The sequence below is a fragment of the Cyprinodon tularosa genome, unplaced genomic scaffold (assembly GCF_016077235.1).
Source record: "Cyprinodon tularosa strain WSP-4 unplaced genomic scaffold, ASM1607723v1 ctg205, whole genome shotgun sequence".
NCBI classification, from domain to species: domain Eukaryota; kingdom Metazoa; phylum Chordata; class Actinopteri; order Cyprinodontiformes; family Cyprinodontidae; genus Cyprinodon; species Cyprinodon tularosa.
This window is the reverse complement of record NW_024038756.1, coordinates 708,377-731,098: the sequence shown is the minus strand read 5'-3', so window position 1 is coordinate 731,098 and position 22,722 is coordinate 708,377. Positions and strand designations below refer to the sequence as shown.

At 37.8% G+C, this 22,722-nt stretch overlaps 1 protein-coding gene across 1 annotated transcript; it reads left to right on the top strand.

Moving 5' to 3' along the window:
* Positions 1-2,617: 2,617 nt before the first annotated feature.
* Positions 2,618-20,917, top strand: scaf4a (SR-related CTD-associated factor 4a). The gene is made up of 19 exons (XM_038285016.1): positions 2,618-2,800; positions 5,507-5,590; positions 5,711-5,755; positions 5,855-6,016; positions 6,094-6,226; positions 6,341-6,477; positions 6,579-6,785; positions 7,766-7,851; positions 8,248-8,332; positions 9,494-9,667; positions 10,362-10,435; positions 10,564-10,754; positions 10,918-11,018; positions 12,720-12,833; positions 12,917-13,073; positions 14,397-14,524; positions 14,736-14,889; positions 17,539-17,694; positions 17,809-20,917. Exons 1-19 carry the CDS (start codon positions 2,771-2,773, stop codon positions 19,236-19,238), a joined length of 3,648 nt encoding a protein of 1,215 aa, XP_038140944.1. The 5' UTR covers positions 2,618-2,770; the 3' UTR covers positions 19,239-20,917.
* The last annotated feature ends 1,805 nt before the right edge of the window (positions 20,918-22,722 follow it).

Sequence of the window (22,722 nt, the reverse complement as noted above, 5' to 3'; positions counted from 1 at the left end):
GATTTTTTCTCCTGGAATTGTTTGTTTCAATTGTTTACCCAAATGCCATGTTCTCTACAAATAAAACATCTTATAAAATAATTTGTACACCTCTTTCCATATTTGACATTGAAATCTGATTTTGGGTTCTGCAGAGCAGTGCTGTCAGGCTGCTGTGAGCTGGTTGTATTTCACCTCTAACCACTGATGTAATGTCAACATGCCACTCAGTCATTTCTTATCATTTAGTCATCTCATGTTAATTAGGTTGCGCAAAAAGTAGGTTTATTATGTTTTTAAGCAAGCAGGTAGCTCAAAACTTCATATGTGCAGTGAGTTCATTAAGTTTATGAGCCTACTTTTGAAGAACACAGACAGGCCAGTCCTGCTGCTTGGCTATTTAAGCTTACCAAGCACAACACTGGATCCAGAATGCCCCAAACACAGAGGCCTTAGATCAGCCAGGTTCTGTGGGTTTTCCTGCTTTTTTTTTTTTTTTTTTTTTTTTTTTTTTTTTTTTTACATTTGTTGCAGCTGAAAATTAACATGAAGTGTTCAAACTATAAATACAAGAATATAAAAATCTAAATATTAAATCAATCTTTTCCAGAAAGGTTTAACATTTTAAGTTAATTAATTTTAATATAAAACCATTTCACCTCAGCTGAGTAAGAAAAATATTTTATTAAAGTACTAATAATCAAGTGGAGCATTCTCCCTTTCCCTAGTACATAGATTTGTATGTAGCAACCTAGCTCTATGAGATCCTTTATCTAGTCCTATGATTGACTGTGATTTCTACAGTTTCTATTTATTATACATATTTGCTTAAAAAGACAGTCAATGTATCAATTTGTTCTTTATCTGAGTGACTCTAATAAATAAAATCTAATAAATAAAATCCAAATTTTTTTACCTGGTTAAAATAAAAATAAATAAAACTGCAGCGTTAATCAGTTTTAGTTGTTATTATTAATGAATCATGCTGTTATGAAGCAGAAACTCTGGATAGATGCAGGTTGAGAAACAAAATAAATGTCAAATAATTATTCAAACTTGCCCTGTTTATGAATACATTTCAGCTTAATAATGGAAGGATTTAACTGACTGCATAAGTTTAAGGCCCATCATTTACTATTATTTAACAGTTAAAAAAAACAACAAAAACTAAAATGTATTTTAAAAGTAAAAAAACAGTGTTATAATCAATTGATATGGCACTAGTACAGTATCAGGCTAAATGTCCTTGATCATTTTTTAGGGTAATATATTATGATAAATCAAGGAAATAAGTTTTTGAATTATAAAGATATTTTTGTCAAATATTTGTCCTTAACGTCATATTAGCACCACTTCCCACTCTGGATCTCTGTAACCCATTCTGAGTTACCATGTTTCTCTGATTTTTAGTCTTCCCACCCAGCCTGTTGAGTTTGGAATGACATTCAGGTAGGTTTACCTCCACATGGCTCTACCTTGGTCCCGCTGTGGCTAAGCCTTTCTTATAACTCTTATAACTTCTGCATTTCTGGTGCTATAGGCTTATAATGCTGGAGGACATGGAGATATCTTTTAATCATTCTGCTTAATTGCCCTTTAGCAGTATTTGTTAGTTCAATCTCTAACGTTATGCTCTCTCTGTTTTCCTCATCATAGTAGTTTGATCTGGTCTTATCGTGTTTGGCTGGAACACCACCCTGGAGAGAAATATCAGCTGTGCTGCTGCCATCAACACCTTTGTTTATAGATGCTAAAGCTTGGCCTGTTTTTCAGTGTAGACCTGTTTCTCTGACTGTGACTAACTGTATGTGCTCTCTTTCATCTTCTGATAATGGAGCTGGCTTGAAGCTCATCTGCCTGGCTGTGTGTTTCCTGGATTGGCCTGTCTGTGGAGCTGGTTGACAGTTGCCTTTTGTATCTCTGCTTCTTTTTCTATGTCTGCTTCTGTCTCCTTAAAATCCAATTATAATAAAATCTTAATAAAACTAAAGTGCTTTCCTTAAACCAAACTGCAATGTTCCTCTTATATTTGGTGAATTTATGTTAGAATATTTTGCAAAAATATGTTCCCGTGCATGATGAGGTTTTGCATCTGTTTACATTATTCGCAGGAAAAAATGCCAGGGCCGAAAATCTTTCCCAGTCTGAGCCTGCTTGAACCCCAGTTGGCCTCAGCAGATGGCTGCTTAAACTGAGCCTTGTTTCTTCCTATTAAAAGGGAGTTTTTCCTCTCCACTTTCACATCAAGCATGCTTGGTGTGAGGGATTGCTTTCGAGTCAATGAGTCGATACAATCATCGGGTTTTCCTGAGACTGAAAACTTTGAACCAATCTGACTGTATGATGTGGTTGAATTGTCTCTGTAAAGTGCCTTGAGATTACATATATTGTGATTTGGCAGTATATAATTAAAAACGTTATAATAGTATATAAAAACGTTCTTCCACCTAACCAATCTGCTATGTTTTGTTTTGATATGACATAAAATAATCCCCACATGTAACACTGTAGTTTGGGGTTTGAACATAAATTTTTTTTCATGATGTATGTTAATCTATGTTTTTTTTCGAGGTACCACAGTGTCTAGAAGCACGCTGCCATCTAGTGGACAAACCCAATAAGGACAACATTGAATCCCATCATGCTTTGCGGTGCCCGCCGACCCAACGCGAGGCTAACTGGCGTTAGCTAGAGGGGAGCGGACATGTTGTACCGTCCTTCCCTCGAATAAACATAATATTTAACAGGAATTGGGTGTATTTACAGGAGAGGTCAGGTGTATCCGGTAATCATGGAGGCTGTGAACGCCTTTAATCAGGAGGTAAGCTGCATTTTGGGCTCGCTGAGAGTATGAAGTCACCGTGGGTGGTGGATGTGTCCACAGTAGTACTGCTGTGATGCTAACTGACAGGTCGGACTACAGGGCCTGCTAGCGGTTGGACTTTATTGATGTTATTAAAATCGGGTTAATGTTAACATTTCTTTCTATCAACTAAGATAATATTACACTGCATTGCAGGGTTTTACATCTTATTCATGTAGGACGCAGCTCAGATATGTCAGAAAAACAAAGTAAACACAGATACCAGGATCCCCCGTGATGCTAACTGGTGGGAGTGAGTCGTCCCAAACACTGCTACTTGTAACAGTACAATTAGCAAGCATAGCTCACAGGTAACATGATTATATGAATGGACAGTAGATGTATAGAAGTTCATTGTTGCTAGTTTGGAAAGGGACGCGTAAAGTATTTCCTAAAGAGCAGATTGAATATATTTCTGTGAGGCCTGTTCATGATGCTGGAAGCCCAGTGAGAACATGCAGTGTTTCTGCTTGGGACCTCGGTGAGCCTTTCACTGCCCCACGGTTAAGAAAGCAGCACCCCTTGTAAAAAACTAATTCAGCCTTTTTACATCCTTCAATATATTAAGCTAATTTGTTATTGTGAATCATATGATCCTTCTAGTTATTGCAGTACTGATTTTTTTCTTAAGAGGCGACAATAAAGCTGCAAAAATCCCAGATCATGGATACAAGGGCAAATCAGTCTTAGCTTTCTGCTGTGCTATGCTGAGCGTATTTGTAGTTGTAATTTCTGAGTCCCATTCTTCATGATAGAAGTGGATGTTTTGCTGCTAGGCGTGAGAGATTCCCTTCAGCACGTGGTGCTTGGCTTTTCTTTTGTCACAGTAAACTTACAACTGTTATTACAAATTTGCATTGTTAGATAACAGGAGATTCTCATGGGTGTCCTAACTTTGGATATAGTTATTGTAACTACATGTTCATGATAGCATAATATTAACCCAATAAACTCATCTTATTTAAACACGAAATTAAGAAAAAAAGGACGTATATAAGTGTTATCCTAAAGAACAATTTAATTTTTCTTTTTGATGCACTTAAACTAGGCGCTGCTCCTTAAATTTATAAACTTTGATTCTGTTCTTTACAATTTCCAAATTTGTGTTTCTCATACGTGAAGAACAAGTCTAGGCTTTCAGCCAGCTGGCTGGCAGTGTGCATTATAAACTGGTTGGTTATTGGCAGTGGTGTCAAAAGTACACACATTTGTTACTTAAGTAGAAGTATAAATACTGCAGTTCAAAAACACTCTTGTAAAAGTTGAAGTATCAACTTAAAAAAGTATGTGCTCCAAAAACTACTTAAAGTATAAAGTAACCTTTAAAAAAAACGCCAGATGCCACTATATGAATTGAAAGCTCAATTTCTCAATTGAGGCCTTGTTGGTCTCTGTCTCCATCTCCCGATACGCTCTTGCCTGTGACGACATTTCAACATCTTTTCCGAATCTGACATTGTAGCATGGCATAGACAACTCACATTTGCAGTTTGAAGAACACCTGCTTGCTTCTGATGATTTCCTTTAGCTAACCAATGAGTGTTTACACTATACGAGTCATCCAATTACACTAGTTTTCACTAGATGTGGATGCTGCCAATGATCTGCATTAGATGGTGCACATGACGTGAAATAAATATTTATAAACATAAAGCCGAAGCCAAGAGTAACGTTTGTTTAAAAAATGTAAGGAATAGAAAGTACAGATACTTGTATGAAAATGTAATGAGTAGAAGTCAGAAGTAGAAAGAAAAATAAGTAATGGAGTAAAGTATAGACACCTAAAAAGTGTTCCTAAGTACAGTAACAAAGAATTTCTACTTCGTTACTTGACACCTGTATTTGTGCTGCTTCAGGTTATAGTCATGACCTGTGGAACATCGCTGCATGTCCTCTCCCTTGCTTGTCATTCCCCTTCCTGAGAGAAATGGATTGCAATGATGTTGATACTAAAGGAGCTCCACTTCTTAATTGTTTTAATTTCGAAGGGAAGATAATGAAAGTGTTCAAAAAAAGTAAAAAAAAACAACAAAAAACAGTACACTAGACTCTTTGTTTCCAAGTTTGAAGACATTTTGCTTCCTATCCAGGAAGAAAATGTCAGAATTGGCAAAGATTTTTCTAATTCTGACATTTTGAATTAAAGAAAATGCTGGATGGGAAGCGAAACGTTTTAAAACTTGGAAATAAGTCCAGTGGATTGTTTTTTAACTTTTTTGGAATGGCTATGACCTGGATGACTGAGAACCTTTGCCAGCATAATGATACAGTGAAACCTTGTGTTTTTCTTCATGCTATATCATGTCTTGTATCTCAGTGCTATCCTGTCCTAACTATTAATGGATTCAGACCTAACTTGTCCTTGATTATTTATTTTTCTGTATTCTTGGAGCCATCTTTTTTAGTAATAACTCACTTTTACTATCAGATTTCACTATTCCTGTTGCCTTATAAAAAAATTAAGAAGCATTTTTGTCTTTATGGATAAAAAACTCAAACAAGATATAAAATATTCTTTATTTGTAAATAGCAGCAACAAAAACAAAATGTTTGGAGAAAGAAATGTTTACTTTAGAAATGGAAATCACATATTAAAGTACACCACATGCAGTTCAACATGAAGGTTGGAAATGTGAATTTAAATAAAGTTTTTATTTATTGCAGTTATTCTCCTTGATGGACTCCAAGCCTCCTATATCTCGAGCTAAGATGATCTCCATCACCAAATCAGCCATAAAAGCTATGAAGGTAAGAACATTATTATTTTACTCGTGTTTTTACTGTTTTTATTTTTTTATATTAACTGTTATTTAGACTTATTTTTGAGTCTATATTAAGCTGAAACACTCATACAATCTCCTCTCTCAGCTCTACAAACACGTGGTTCAGATTGTGGAAAAGTTTATTAAAAAGGTGAGATGGATGTTTGAGATTTATTTACAAAGCAGTTTTTTTCTCAGCAATCATAAGTGACTAACATCAGAGTTCCTCCATCCTGTTGATTCCCCCCAGTGTAAGCCAGAGTATAAAGTCGCAGGCTTGTATGTGGTGGATTCCATTGTGAGGCAGTCCAGGCACCAATTTGGAGCAGACAAAGACGTGTTTGGTCCAAGGTTCACCAAAAATATCACAGGAACCTTCGAGAACCTCTGTCTCTGCCCAATAGAGGACCGGGTAAGAATGGAGAATTTGTTTTGAAAGGCTAAAAAATTGTGGAATATGGAATATTTGTTATTCTTCTGGTTTTGTAGAGCAAGATTGTGCGGGTTTTGAACCTGTGGCAGAAGAACGCAGTGTTTAAGATCGAGGTTATCCAGCCGCTCTTGGACATGGCTGCTGGCTCTGGCAGTGGTACTGCTTCCATCACAAATGCAGAAGAGCCAGGTAGCTTGGAATTATTTTAAAACATAAAAAAAAATTTACTTATGAAAGTTTAATTTCACCTTGGTAACGTTATTCTGATCAAACAAGCTTGTGATTGTACCACTGATTATTTAGGTTCTCCACCATCTCCAGCCAAAGAGCCCGTAAATACAGTAACAGCTAATTCCACAACAACACCTGCTCCTCCGCTGCATAACTCCGATGCCCTCGCTGCTGTAGCGCAGCTCTTCCAGTCCACGCAGGGACAGCAGGTGTGATGAATTGAGCTCATGAAAAACAAGCCTCTTTTCTTTATTTTCTTTTCTGATGCTTAAATGTTTCTTAACACTTTGGGATGTGTTGTATTTTTTAGCTTCAGCAGATGCTTCAGAACTTCCAGCAGCAGGTGGTGAAACCTGAAGCTAATGCTCAGCTTCCTCCGTCGACAGCTCAAACTGCGGCCCAAAGTGTGCCCACAGGCCTGGCCGCAGCTGTTACCCAACCTCCCGTTCCCTCGCCACAGCCTCCTCCACCCACCCACCACGCACAGCCTGTCCAGCAAAAGTCTACTTTTGACACGGTGACAGTTTTTATAGTTATTGAAGGTTTCATTGTTAGTTACACCACAAAATCAAATTACATTTTGTTTTTTTTTTATTTTCCATGGACACAAACATATATCAGAATTTGGAATTGGTTGATGCAATGACCTTTTTTTCTTTCTGCAAAATGAATATCAGAAAACCCACATTTTTGTTCCCACCTCTCTGTAATAAACACAGAACAACAGATTATCTTCTGCATTGGCCTGTCTGCCTGGGAGCAACTTGTACTCAATCTGAATACAAGGGATCTGTGAAGGCCTCAGATGTTTTTCAGAGGACATTAGTGACCAAACTGCAACAAGCACGGACACATGAACATGGTCATTAGTTCAATAAAGCCAAAAAAAAATTCCACTCTTTAGTTGGTTACATGAAAATGGGAGCACAGAATACGCTTGTGGAATTCTCAAAAAAATTATACATATATTTTTATTTTTATTTTGTCTGTGTGGTAACTGAAGAAATCATCACTACTTTAAAACATAGCGGCGGCAGTATCATAATGTGGGCTATTGAACTGGTCAAAGTTGATGGTAAGATAAATGAAGGTGAATGTAGCTAATCCTGAAACATTAAAAAAACTTTAAAAGAAAACCATGCCACATGTTTCACACAGGGGTTTTTTTTTTTAACGTCAGGAAACTGCATAATTTTTTGTCTTCCACTTCAAAATTATTAACTACTTTATCAGGGGTGCACCAATTTAAAGGCCTCGATGGACGTTGTTTTTATTTAAGAAATCATCATGTCAGGCTTTTTTAAAGACCAGGAATCGGTAATCAGCCGCCCCTATATTCTGTTTGTCAAACAAAATCCTAAGAAAAGCCTCTGGTTGTTGATTGGTAAAAGAGGGGGAAAAAGTTTTCAGACTCTGTAGAGATTTTACAACTCTGAGTTTGGTTAAAAAGAAAATTAAATGAATGTCATTTAAGACTTGTCTTTTTTCCTTTTTTAGAAACTGCTGGACCGTTTTGACTATGATGATGAACCAGATGTTGGAGAAGAACCTAAAAAGGATGAAGCATCCTCACAGCATACTTTGTGGGTCTTCAGTCTCCTTAGGTTCCTGTTGCACCTTGCAGATTTAGCCAGCGTATGCCTGATGTCTCAGAATCTCCTTAAACGCTAGCACACGCGGATCTTTCTATGTATTTTCTTAATTTTGGGCGTATACATAGCGTATTCATAACGAGTCTTGAACCTATGCCCCACGCATGGCATCCGCTGGCATACGTCGGACGCAGTACTCGCCGTGTGTCAGCGTGCTGAAACACGTACCTATAACTTATCCAATGTATGTTTGTCAGGTTTTTCGTACATCAGGCATACGCTGGTCTAAATCGTTAAGGTGTGACAGGGGCTTTAAGAGTAGTTTAACCCCAACCAATATGCAAAGACAGTAAGTGGGAGTAATATGATGGATTTGTCTCCTCACAGTATGCAACAGCCTCCAGCCTTCCCTCAGCACATGGAGCACTTTAATACACAGATGATGAACATCTCACAAGACATCTCACAACAGGTTGTACTTTTTAGTTCTGTAACAAACATTTGAGTATTTTTATTATTTATTTTTTAACAGCTTTTTTATTGACATTGCAACAAAATTCCCTCTCTGCATTTAACCCATCCCCTTGGGGAGAAGTGGGCTGCCATTGGCCAGCGCCCAGGCAATCTTTGGTAGTAGGCTTGAACTCAGACCCTCTACATTCCAAGCACAATACCCTAACCAATAGGCCACGCTCCTCCGATTTTGTTTTGATAATTATTTTACACCCAAGGTTTCAAGGTGTGACGCTCACTTTGTAGAAATGAAGCACAGCAATCTTAATTACACGGCTGCTCGATGCTGCTGGAAACTGTATCACGATATAAACCTTTCATCAAGTTGTAATTAATATTGATTAGTGTTTTGTTATCATTTTTTAAAATAAGGACAGGGGTGAAAAAAGCCTTGGTTGACACTATAATCCTATTTTCAACTTAAAGGCATCGAGGAGGATTGTTGTGAATTTTTGAAAAGACCTGCCCTCTCCACTTAAAAAAAATTTTGGAAGCACGACCTTGTGACTGCTCCTGAGAGGGAACTTCTATTAAATGCGTTCGAGAGCATGGACGATCCCAAATTCCTAAATTAGTTGACAATTATTTAAATGATCAATTAATCTCGATTATTGCAATTTAATGTTTCAGCCCTAATTTATATTGATCTATGGCCCTGCCCTTCCTTACTATACATGTGGTATAAATATTTTTGATGTACATAAAGAACTTTTGTCATTTTTTTCTGATTTTAATCTCTTGTAATAAAACAGTGGTAGATTTAATGTTATTAAATAGCCAGAATATGTCAGTCAGGAATATTTCATAGATTTGTTTTTAATCTGTGTGTGCACTGAGGTTAATTCTCATCTTAATTGATATGAGTCTGTGTTGCAAGATTACCGATTCTACACTGCTCTGAATTTATAATCAGTAAATTAGCCTTTTCATAACATAAAAGGAGCCCAGTTAGTCCATTTTGGTCCAGTTTATGTTTCTGTTCTTTGTAGGAATGTAGGACTGCTTGTAAGAAGGCGAAAGAAAAGGGTATAAATAAGGATAAAAAAAGGGAAAAACAACTGTCATTCTGATGTACAGCCACTAGGACTGGCATTGCATATTAATTACTTGTCTTCCTTAGGTTCCTGTGCCTCCTAACGGCCAGCTGCAGGCTGGTGTTCTGCCTGGACAAAGCTTCCCTATTGCTATGCCAACGATGGGTCATTCTCTTCCCGGACACCCCCTGCCCAGTTTAGCTGGGCATCCAGGCTTCCCAGGGGTATACCCCCCTCAAAATTCTGTCCAGCAACAACAGGTACGCTTAACGTCGCTGCAAAATAGAAGCTAAAAACTTGAGACATAAAAAGTGCTGTAATTATAAAAGGAGCAGATGTGAATTCATGCTTCTGTGAAATGCTTTTAATATGATTTAAATTCAACAGAATATTGGTTACATAAAAAAGCAGTTTTTAGCATTTTATTTGAACAATTAACATTGATAGCATCATGTAAACAGCTGCCTCTGTTTGGAGCCATTTTCCAGCTTTTTCAATTCTAAATTGATGCTTACATTTCCAATCGTTAGCATGAGCATAAAGCCAAAATATGAGACAGAGCAACTTTGCTTTACTTTACATTGCCTGCTTCTCGTAGAGGTTAGCTCTCTATCTTAGCTTGAATAAACTATGAATATGTTCTGAAAAACCGTTTCCTTTTAAATACATTTTGATAAAGCAAAGTTTGAATCTTCACTGTAACAGTCCCACCAGAGTGTTCCAATCTTCCTCTGGCCTGGTTGATCTAGGTCAAAACCATGCAATTCTGGTCAACAGGATTTTTTTCTTTTGTTTATCTCATCCAAACAATCTTCTGTAACTTTGGTTTTTATTGGAGAAAAAACCCCAAAACAAATCAAATGCCATGGGTTTTTAGATAAAGGAAACAAAGTATTTGTTTCAAGATTTGGTTGTGCAGCAAGTTACTGGCTGATTTATCTTTGTTTCAATCAGGAATCTGCAGGTGATATGGACCATTCTTCAATGAGAGATGGCCGACCTGGCCGACGGTCCCGTTCAGGCTCGAGGTACATGTCTGAAAGAAATGCGAAGTGTTTCTGCTTAAAAATTCTCTTTTTAAATATATACATATTTATTTCTCCTAAAAAAAAAACCTCTCCTAGTAATGAAGTGTCCTTTGTTTCCCGCTACACAGATCTCCGAAGAGGCGAAGGTCTCGATCTGGCTCCCGATCCCGGCGGTCCAGGCACAGGCGATCTCGCTCCCGCTCCAGAGACCGCCGTCACCATTCGCCACGCTCTCGCTCACAGGAGCGCCGGGAAAGAGAGAAAGAAAGAGAGCGGCGGCAAAAAGGCCTTCCGCCACCTAAGAGCGAGACTCTAAGCAGTGAGTCGTTGTTTGGTTTATGGATCAATGTATTTATTATTCATGCTCTTTTTTTTTTTTTTCCTTCTAGGTTAAAGATAATAGATTTTCTTACCAGATAAATCCTGTAATTTTTGGTATATTGAAAATCTGTAAATGGTTTATTTTCCTGTTTAATTTTCAGTTTGTAGTACAACACTGTGGGTGGGTCAGCTGGATAAGAGAACTCAGCAGCAAGATGTCGCCTCATTGCTGGAAGAATTTGGACAGATTGAATCGATAAATGTAAGTGGGTTCATTTAGATGTAATATTTTTCAGCCAGAAACGATAACCTTTGTGTTTTGTCATTTAATATTTTGACTTGTTATTGTACATATTGTCCTATGTCCTTCTCTTGTGTGTATATATATATATATATATATATATATATATATATATATATATATATATATATATATATATATATATATATATATATATATATATATATATATATATATATAATATAAATAAATATAAATTATTCAGTAGTTGAGGACAGTGGGCTAGTAGCAGTCTAATCAGAAAGGCATGATAAAAGAACTGATTGTTAAATAAATACTTTTACCTCTTGATTAGACCATATGGTAGGTTTCTGTCAGGGCTAAAGATTATCATCAGGAAGGAAGCCTCAAAATATCTAGTTCATGTTGTCATTTGGGTTCGTTACTGCCTACAGTGCAATAAAGGTCAGCAGAACATCGCAGATTTCTGGTGTAAATAGGAGTTAGTTTCTTGGTTAGGGCCTTGCCTATAGACGGCTCTTGTAGTTCAGACTTTTATTATTATTTCTTATTCATTCATTTTTTATTTTCTTAAGGAAGCCATGAAATGATAAAAAAAAAATTATATAAAAGAGTAACAGCTCAGTAATAGATACAATACGATGTTGTCTACATCTAGGAAAAAAACTACCGTAATTTCCAGACTACAGAGCACACCTCACTGTAAAGAGCACCCGCTAAGTTAAAAAAAAAAAAAAAAAAAAAAACCCTGCAAAAGTACAAATATAAGCTGCACCTGGATATAAGCAGCTGGTATCTGAAATGTTCACCACCAAACCTGTAGGGGGACCTCTACCTAACACCGCTATAGTATAGATGAAGAAGGATGTTAGCTCCCGTTTTCTTGTTGGCTCGAGGCAGTAAGGCTTATAATGAAAGATGTGGCTTCGTTAGCTCTTTATTTCAGCTCTGCATGAGTTGAGCCCCGTCTCTTGATTGGTTTGACAGCTTTAATGTGTGTGTGTGCTAAATGAAAATTAGCCCGTTATTCTAACATTTCCAACTTTGATTTCCGCCCCCTTGTGGTAAGGAAAAAATACACTGAAAAGCCTTTCATATAAGCCTAATGGTATAAAGCATAGGAAAAAAGTAGCTTCTTATACAGGCAAAAAAAAGTTGATAGTATGGGTTTAGCTAAACCTTGTTTCATTAAAGCTTTGCTGTTATATCAGTCGATTGTTCCTTGCAGACATTTTTCTTTGCTTTTAATCAGTGAAGCACCTCATGTTAGTTTAACTTGGAGCTGCTCAGCATGATGTAGACTGTGATCACGGTTCTATTTCTTCAACACTTTTTTAATGACAATAATATTTGGCCACTTGGATGGACTTTAACAGTATTGTGTGACCTTTTTATTATGCTTTATTGCAGGTGTGGTTATAGTCTGCATTAATGTTGAGTTTTCCAGATATCCTGCAGCCCTAACTTAATGATTTAATGAATAAATTACTGACGTATCAAAGTTTGTTTAAAATGTTAATATTTTTGTATAAATTTACTTAGCTAAATCAAAATCTTCTAATTTGGTAAATATATAATGTTTAAACTAATGACAAGATAAATGTTATATAATGAGCCTTTCATATTTTCAAACTGAATTAATCTCAATCTCTCTGGTTGAAATGAAGTGACACATTTTGTTTCTCTCCCCTCATTTTCCAGATGATTCCTCCACGTGGCTGTGCTTACATTGTCATGATACACAGGCAGGATGCCTTCAGAGCACTGCAGAAGCTCAGCAGAGGATTGTATAAAGTTAACCAGAAAGCAATAAAGGTGGACTGACCTTTTTTTCTCTCACATGTTTAAAGTAAAAAAAAAAAAAAAATCTGAATTAAAATCATATTATTTCCTACCAGATTGCTTGGGCTTTAAACAAGGGTATAATGCCAGATTTTAAGCAGTACTGGGACGTGGAGCTTGGTGTCACCTACATACCTTGGTCTAAAGTCAGAGAGGACCAGTTAGCGGAGCTGAAAGAGGGAGGGATGCTGGATATGGATACCTTATCACCAGGTAAAATAAATATGTTGAAGGCGTTAAATTAGAAGGAACAAAATAAACCTTAAAGTTTGTTTTTAAGTGATACTTAACCAGAAGACATGTTGTCTGTTGGGTAGATTTGTCGAAAGTTAACAGGACTATTATTTTGTCTAATGAAGCTGCTGGACACAGTGTTTCCCCCATCCCTCAATGTATATATCATTGTTTTATTTGCTAGAATATGAACTTAGTTATTTGAATGTGAAAATCTGGCCCAGATTTCATGTCCCTAAAATTATTGGTTGCCACCAGAGCTTACAGTTTTGAATGTTTTTGTGCTTTGTTTTCACCAATATAAATATATATATATATGCACTCTTCAAAACGTAAAGGGAACATGTAAACAACACAGTATTCAAACTTCTGTGAAACAAAACTGTCCACTTTGGAAGCAACACTGACTGACGATCAGTTTCACATGTTGTACAAATGGAATAGACAACCGTTAGAAATTACTGCAATTAGCAAGACACACTCAATAAAGGAGTGGTTCTGCAGATGGGGACCACATAACACTTCTCAGTACCTACCTGTATGCTTTCTGGCGGATGATTTGGTCACTTTTGAATGTTGGGGATGCTATTACAATTGTGGTAGCATGAAATGGACTCTACGGACTCTGTGTATCAGCGTAGTGTCCAGAGGCAGGAGGGTCTACTAGGAGGCAGGCCAGTACACTAGGAGACCTGGAGGAGGCTGTAGGAGGGCAACAATCCAGCAGCAGAACCACTACCTCCAACTTTGTGCGGAGAGGAACAGGAGGAGCACTGCCAGAGCCCTGCCAAATGACCTCCAGCAGGTCACAAATGTGCATGTGTCTGCACAAACTTTTAGAAACTGACTCCATGAGGAGGGCGTGAGGACCCAGCATCCACAGATGGGGGTTGTGCTCATGACACCGTGCTAACGCTTGGTTTTTGCAAAAGAACACCAGCATTGGCAAATTCACCACTGGCGTACTGTGCTCTTCACAGATGAAAGCAAGTTCACACTGAGCACATGTGATGCAGATGACAGAACCTGGAGACACCTGTCTCATTTAAAATGTTACCAAAATTAATGCAGGTTAAAAAGCAAATTTCATTTACATATGTCTACATATGTTGACATGTACATATGTCCAGAATTTTCCCATTGTGGCAAATAAAGGGATTTGTTTTTGCTATTCTCTTGAAATAATGTGAAATAAGCTTATCTGAATAAGTTTGATTAAATATTCCTCAGGTTTACAGTTTGGAAGGTTTATTTTTTTCTTTGATTAATTGAGTTATTTTCTATCATTGCCTGACTTTGCAGACTGGACTAGTGTGAGAAAGAGCTCAGACCACCCTGAAGAACTCACTCATAATGGCCGTTCTGAGCAACAGCAGCCTGAGGAAACCCAGGTTTTACCGATGGCTGTTACTGCTGCTCCTCCTGTACAAGTAAGAAACAAAAAATGTTTCAAGCTTGTATCGTTTTCTCATATATTAAAGATGTTTTTACTAATCTTTGTCAACCCCTAATGAATTAATGGACCCACACTTAACTCTTATCACTGCTTCTTTGACAGATTAATATTATTTTCTATTTAGTCTAGTTAAACTTTCACATTGCACGGTGACAGCTTTTTAACCTGCATATACATTTTTTCAGGTGCCCTCTTTGCAGCAGCCAATGGTTGGTATGGGTTCTCTTCAACCCCCGGTATTTCCTGGTCCTATCGGGATGCCTCCACCTGGCTTTGCTCCAGGCATCCCCCCTCCTCCTTTCATGAGACCTGGCTTCAACCCGTTGCAAATGCCTCCAGGTAGTGACTCAAACGCCTCTCATCTGACTTTAAACCATCTCCACTCTTTAAACACACAGTTTTTGATAGTAAAGAAGTATAAAATGCTGATTTAAAAATATATATATATTGTTTTACTGTCTTTTTTATAATAAAAAAAATGGGTACCCCCATCAAAGTAATAGTAATAAAATAATAATACATTTTATTTCAAAGGCACCTTTCTAGATACTCAAGGTCACATACAAAAGATAAAAGAAAAAAAGTCAAAACACAAAATAAAACCATTTAAAAAACACAAAGGCTGGGAAAGGGAAATTGATATTAAAGATAATAGACAATTTTAAACAGATGAGTTTTGAGTTGTGATTTGAAATGGAGAAGTGAGTCTGAGTTTCTAAATAGGGGTGATAGAGCGTCCTAGAGGCGTTCACAGAGAAAGTTCATCTTAAATGCAAAGTTAATATACTTCAGCATAATTACTGCTAAGATTTGAAGTTGCACAATTATCTAGAAAGAAGCCTACAACCAAAATGATATTTTGAATGAATTGAAAATATTCCTGGCTGTGGCCTTCAAGCAAATATGGATGCTTGGTATAAACCAAAAATACAGCATCTCAGGAAAAAAACCCTCATTTCAGGGGTGAAGAAGGAAGCTGAAATGATGATGGTTCTAGGATGCCTTGCTGCACCATGAATTCTATCTTGTATCAGTAGGTACTGAAAGGGTGAGACTATCTGTTAAAACAATAAAGCTGAAGAAGAACTGAATCCTGCAGCTTCCCAAAGGTCCAAAACATACCTGTATGTTAATCAAGAGTGGACTATGGATTAAGATATTGAAACGTCTGGCAATATCAAAGCTCAGGCCTTTATCTCATCTAGATACTGTCGGCTTAGATTTTACTTTACTTCAAAGGAACACTTATATTTCACAACTAAAAGCAGGGCTGCAGACAAGCTATGCTGTGATGGATGACAGAGATGGTAGGTGACTACAAGCAGCATCCTAGCGAAGCTCTTTGGGGTAAAGCTGTTCTAACACCTAACATTGTAATGACTTGTTATTGCCTACTGCAATAAATGCACTTCGTATTTTAGATATAAGAAGACAAGTTTATATGGAAATGCTTGAATTGAATTCAATGTATTGAATCAGGGGGAAAAAAAAGAAAAAAATATATATATATGTATATATATATATGTGTATATATATATATATATATATATATATATATATATATATATATATATATATATATATATATATATATATATATAAAGAAGGAAAATCCCACAGACTCTGTGCTGATGCCAACTCTCCTGTCCCAGAACACAATGTTGCTCACCTGTCACTGGGAGGTGGGGGGGGTTGAAGATTGATTGAAGAAACGGGGCTACTGGTGAATCATCTGTTTACATGATGGAGGGACAGAGACAGTTATTTAATGTAAATATCCAGCAAAAATCGATTAGCGTTTAGCTGATGCTAACCCTCTGAGGACTACTGCGTTTTCCTGTTCCCTGTTCTGGTTGATAAAGGTAAATTCTCAACTCTGCTTTCTGGCTTAGTTGTTTGGCCTCTGTCTTATTTAATAAAAGCTGGATTAATCCTGTTTTTTTTTATTTTCTTGAAAAAAAAAAAAAAACGCAACAGAAATAATAAAAATCCTTGAATAATGCTCTTAATATTTTCCTGTTTTGTTCCACTGTTTACTGCTGAAAAATGAGAGAGAACATGAAGATTATTTATTTTACTGCTGGATTTTCTTTTTATATTTGAAAAATATAATGGGACAAATCTTCTCTTCTTCTTTTTGGCCCCCCCTCATTCAAGGGCCCTTAGAATTGTCCTAACTTACCCCGACAACTCCCACCACAACCTCCTGCCAGAGGGAAGTGTCTGAAATATTTTGATATTAAAGGCACCTGATATGATGACGTTTATTGGAGAATAAACTTAGTAAGCAAGAAAATGGTTTGATTAAACCCATCTGGATAGCTAGCTTTTGTCCTAGGATTTCCCCCTAGAGCCAGTGCAAGTGTTGGAACACAGAAGGACTTTTTGAAAATATCATTACTCTTAGACAATGTCTCCAACCCCATACAGGAAGCTTTATCTCCTGCAGTGATCGACTCCTGCATCCTAAATGCCCCAGAGAGAACTACCAGAGATCTGCTTTCCATGAAGCTGTTACTCTATAAACTTTGCTGCTTTTAACTTACTCATTAGGTTTAAATGCATGATATTTACATTTCCTTTTTTTTTCTCCTTTGGATGGTCAGTTGTTCTTTCTCAGAGTCAGAGATGTGCATTTTAAAGGTTTCACCTTAGCTTCACACTTTAAATGTTATTGTACCAGTTGTTGTTTTACTAAAGCTTTTTTTGTTTTTCCTTTACTGTACAGTCTTTTCTCTTCTCTTCTATTTTTTATTAAAAGTTTTTTAATCTTGTCTGAAGATTTCGTTTTTTTAACTTTTTGCCATGTGTGGTACTGTTTCCTTTCATTTGCCTTTTTGCTTTGTACTGATATTTCTGGACCATTTGCACTGGTCATAACAGGATATTTCCAAATATTATCAGTCGAGTTTAATAAATTAATTAATGAAATTGATTCATAAAAATGAGGATGAAGAAGCTGAGTGACTTTCCTATCTGTCTTCCCAGGTTTCCCTCCCTCAGGTCCTATGCCCCTTGCTCCCCCACCTCCTCCTAAAGGAGGAGTTGACGCCCCATCTCAAGACCCAGCAGGTCTGGATGCCAAGAAAAATGATGAAGCTCTTGAGAATCCAAACTTATTTAACAACCAAATGGGCCATTTAGGTCAGTTTTCTTTTCCCATCTCTTAATACCTGGGGCACTGATACAAAAAGCTAACTTGTGAGTTTTAAGACTTCAGCTTAAGAAAACGTAACTGTTTTTTTGTTTTTTCAACAGGACCTCCTGGAGGTTTTCTAGGTGGACCTTTAACAAATTCCACCCCTGGTGGTCCTCTAGTTGGACACCCAGGTGGACCTTTAGTTGGACACCCAGGAGGTCCCCCAATGGGACACCCTGGTAGTCACCCAGTTGGACATCCCGCTGGTCCGCCAGTTGGACATCATGGTGGGCCCCCTGTCGGACACCCCGGTGGGCCCCCGGTCGGACACCCTGGTGGGCACCCCGGTGGGCCCCCGATCGGACACCCCGGTGGTCCCCCGGGTGGTCCCCCGGTCGGACCTCCAAGAGGTCCTCCAGCTGGACCTCCAGGTCCTGGTAGACACCCAGGAAGCATTCAGTCCCCCTCTGGTAGTCTTCTTGGTACCCGTCCTGGTATGATACGACTTCAGCACCCCCAGGGACCACCGCCATCACAAATGCAGCGTTTTCCTCCACCCCATGGGCCTAGACCACCTCACCCCAACATGCCCTCTGGGCCTCCACAGATGATGCCCAGGGGGCCACACCCTCAGATGATGCGAAACGAGCCACCGCAACAGCAAGGAGGATTTGGGATGCCACCTCCACACAACATGAGAGGTCCTTTCCCTCGTGGACATGGTCCGCCCCCTCAAGGTCCAGATTCGTTTATAAGACCAGGTGGTCCAAGAACCTTCGAAGGACAGGAGGAAATAGATGACAGACCACCCAGGGGAGACAGGCCTGGATTCAGGGATCGAGAACAAGAGAGGGACAGAGACTGGGATCGAGACAGAGAAAGGGACAGAGGGTTTGGAGGTGGAAGACGTTTTGGTGATGGAGGGAGAGGAGGCGGCGGTGACCGAATGGATGGGAGGGACAGGCTTGGGGGTTGGCAGGAGGATTTAGGAAACTCCCGTGGGGGAGGATGGGAGAGAGACCGGGACCGAGACCGCGATCGGGACCGAGACCGTGATCGGGACAGAGATAGACGGGACTGGAGGGAGAGGCGAGGCAGCCTTGATAGAGACAGAGAGCGAGGGCGCGGTGATGATGGTGAGAGGGATAGGGTGAGAGTGGAGGGAGGAGAAAGAAGCAGGGGAGAAGGAGGAGGGAGCCGGGACAAAGCCAGAGCACCCGAAGTCAAGGGAGACAAACCGAGGCGGTCAGAGAGGCGAGAGAGGACGTCACGGTGGGATAAGGATGATCGACTGGCCGAACTGGAAAACATGGACAAGTTCAGGAGCTCTAACAGCACAGAGGTAACTGCTGGGACTCCTCCTGTTACTGTGGAAACCAGGAAAGATCCAATTGAGGAGCAAGCTAAAAAGAAAGAGGAGTCAGAACATTTGCCTGCAGAGACGACTCCTGCTGCTGCTGAAAACCCACAGCCCTCTGAATCTAAAGAGCTGGCTCAAAGTGAGCCCACAAAAACAAAAGAAAACGAGGAAGAAGCAGCAGCATCGTAGACCTTCAGCCTGTGGCTGATGTGAAAGAGAGAAACTCAGAAAAAAAGTTTTGTCCACTGTAATAGTCTCAGTTCTAACTAGTGACTGTTTGTCAGATGATCATTAACAGTTCCTGGGCAGTAGCGCTTCTCCCACAATGTTTTCAAGCAACAAAACCAAATCTTTTCACAAATCTAATTCCAGGTATAATCAGGCCTTTCATTTTGAACAATAGATATGTACTTTTTTTTTTCCAAACCAAGGCTTCTACACAAAAGGGGAAAGTTCTTTTTGCATCCCAAGTTTATTCATACCTTCATGAAATCACCTAAATGAAGCGAGGACCTTCTTCACAGCTTGAATCATGTCTATTTTAGTCACTTTTAACATCTGCAACATTTGTTGCGTAATGAAGCCTGATAAAGTTTTCTCTTTATTACCCCTGTTATTACATTCTTGTGTCATATTACATTATTACCAGCAAAAAAACAAAAAAATAGTTCTAAGGATTTTTTTCTAACCTCTGGTACGTAATCACACAAATGTTTTTATGTCTATTTTATCTGCATGGAATATTTCAGATCATGATTAATTAGAGAAATACATGCAGGGTTTAAAAAATATTTTCCTTTCACATATTTAATGACAGTAAAATATATTACCACATTAATTAATTTCAGAGATTAAATCTACATATTTCCTTTAAAAAAAATAACCTTTTCATTTATAAAGCTGGAAAACTACATTTTGCATTTGGTTAAAAAGAATTTCGTCCATTTTTTAAATGAGTGGTCAAAAATCTGAAAGGTCTGTGATGGTTAACATTTCACAGATTTGTAGATGTGTAATTCTCCATTCATCCTTATTTTTTAAGAATAGCTAAGAATTTTGTAGTAAAAGACGTCGAGATCTCCAGAAAGGTTTGAAAACTGAAATGTTTTCTATTCTTCACCTGAAAAGAAGACTGAAGAAAATTCTTCTAAATGATCTCTCTTTTGTTTTCTCTACTAGATTTAATTTTTTTTACTTTTCCACAAGTGATGGTCATCAAATTTATCCAGTTTCATCATAGTTTTTCAATTCAAAGCTGGTTTATTGACATGAAAACGGTAAAAAAAAGGACTTATGAAATAATTATTTTGAAAATGCACCCTGTTTAGTTGAAGATTTGTTTTAGTTTGAAGTCCTAATCAGCACACTGAGTCATGTGAAGCAGAAATAATGAATAAAGAGCACTGCCTGGGACACTGCTGTAAATATGCTTTCATCACTGATGAATCTAAGGTTTAATGGTAATAGTTGTTAATAATCCGTGATTTGCGTATCTGAAACACATCGACACATAGAACCGCAGAAACCTGTTGCTTTAACGTTTTTAACTCCTTGGTTTGAAAATTGACGAATGTTTCTATGACTTCTTTTCGATGTGAAAGACATGGACATAAAAACGTCAACGTTTCAGCCATAGAAACTTGTTTTTAATAAACTATTTTTATACCAAATGTTTTTGCTTCTTTCCCCCCGTGCCTAATTGGTGATTATATATTTGTTTCTGTTCACCCTTGTCTGATAAATGCTGAAGTGTAAAATATGTAACCTGCCTGTGTACATTTTTGGAGTAAGCCAAGAATTGATTACATGGTTCAAAAGAACGTGGTCTTTTTATTAAAGTGAGGTCTCATCATAAAAGGCCAATTGGATGTTCAGCTCCACTGGTTTTCTTTCAGATGCTCAAAAAAGGTTTCATCATGTTATTGCTCCTGTTTTTTTCTTTTCTTCATACATTTACAGACTAATAGATATATTGTAAACACTGGATCTAGGATAAATTGCAAAAAGTAGAGTGAGAAATCTTTATACTTAGTCTAAATATGAGCAGTAGAATGACAGCAATGCAGGTTTATGCCATGTTACTATTGAATTTCCAAAGCTTCAGAAAATATGCCACACAGCATTTAGTACAACAACAGTTTACTTAATATATGTATATTAAATAAAACAAGTTAATTAAGAGGATAAATAAGAAATGTGATTGAAGTAACATTATTTCAAAAGTCTTTTTATTCTCAACCTGGGAAGAAGATACTTGAGTCCAGATGGAAACAAACATCAGTTCTGTTTTTCTATTTTTTGTTTTGTTCGAGAATCCTATCATAAAGTTTGAGCAGTGACTCATCTGGGTAAAGGAAAGTTGTTCCTGAGGACAAAGCTTGTGGACCATAGCTTGTGGTAGTAAATATTTGTAAATCAAATATGAGTTTCTAGCCACTACATTGTAGTCGGATGTTAAGTCTTCATTTGACAAATTCCCCCACCTGTGCTGAGCAATGCTGCAGCTCTTCCAAGGGTAACCATGAGCCTCTTGGCTGCTTCTGTATATAATGCCCAGGTAGTCTGACATACTGGTAGTCTGTTGGTGACTTGTCAAATCTTGGTACATTTGAAGTTGTATATATACGTATATTTTAACATTTTCAGATCTTGAATTGGTTATTGTTCAGTCAGCTGGTTTGCAGATTTATCACAAAAAGTCTTAAGTTTGTCACCTAGTATGAACAACGTATAGAAATGCACACATGGCCATATCTGGGAGGCAAAGGCATATCAAAATATATAAAAAAATACATTTAGTCTAGAGATTCACTTTGAGATTTTTTTTTTATTAGCCACGTTTGATAGGCTGCCCACAAAGTCTTTACCCTTTATAGGGCAAGTTACTGTTTTGGATGACTTGCATACCCCTTACAAATGGCATCCCCCTCACTGAGGTCCAGTAGCAGCCGTTCTATATTCAGCCATTCAGCAAAGATTCTGCTACATGGTTGCACAGCTTATTTTGGCATTTGACCAATTAGATGTGCTCTTGAATGATATATTACCTACTCTAAATTAAGTTAAAAAAAAGGTAAAAGGCTATTTGAAAAGTTAAAAAGTAAAGTTAAAAAGTTAATAAGCCTAGTTAAAAATTATATTTAGGTTTATAAACTAAAAAATGTAAGTTGCAATATCAGCATTAATTCCCCTAAGGTTATGTTGTACCAAAAATATGTCTTTCTTGTTATTTTTCTAAACATATTCGTTTCTTGTTATTACATTGGCATCGATTTTTTAAATGTTTCAAAGCTAATAAGGTCTTATCCTGGATTTCAATAACTCCAAATTCGTATTTTCAAAGTATTTCACGGTGTCCTATAAAGCAGGCATCCCCAAACTCGGTCCTCAAGGCCCCCTGCCCTGTCCTGCAGGTTTTAGAGGTTTCCTTGCTCCAGCACAGCTGATTGTAATTTAAAGCTGATTAACAGGCTTTTGGTCTACTGCAATCATTATAATCAGCTGTGCTAAAGCAGGGAAACTTCTAAAACCTGCAGGACAGGGCGCCTTAAGGACCGGGTTTGGGGATGCCTGCTTTAAAGGGTTAACGTTATTGATACGGACCAATCAAAATTTCTCATTTTTGTAATCTCGTCATATCATTGGCTGTCTGCTATATAAACCCACCCACTAC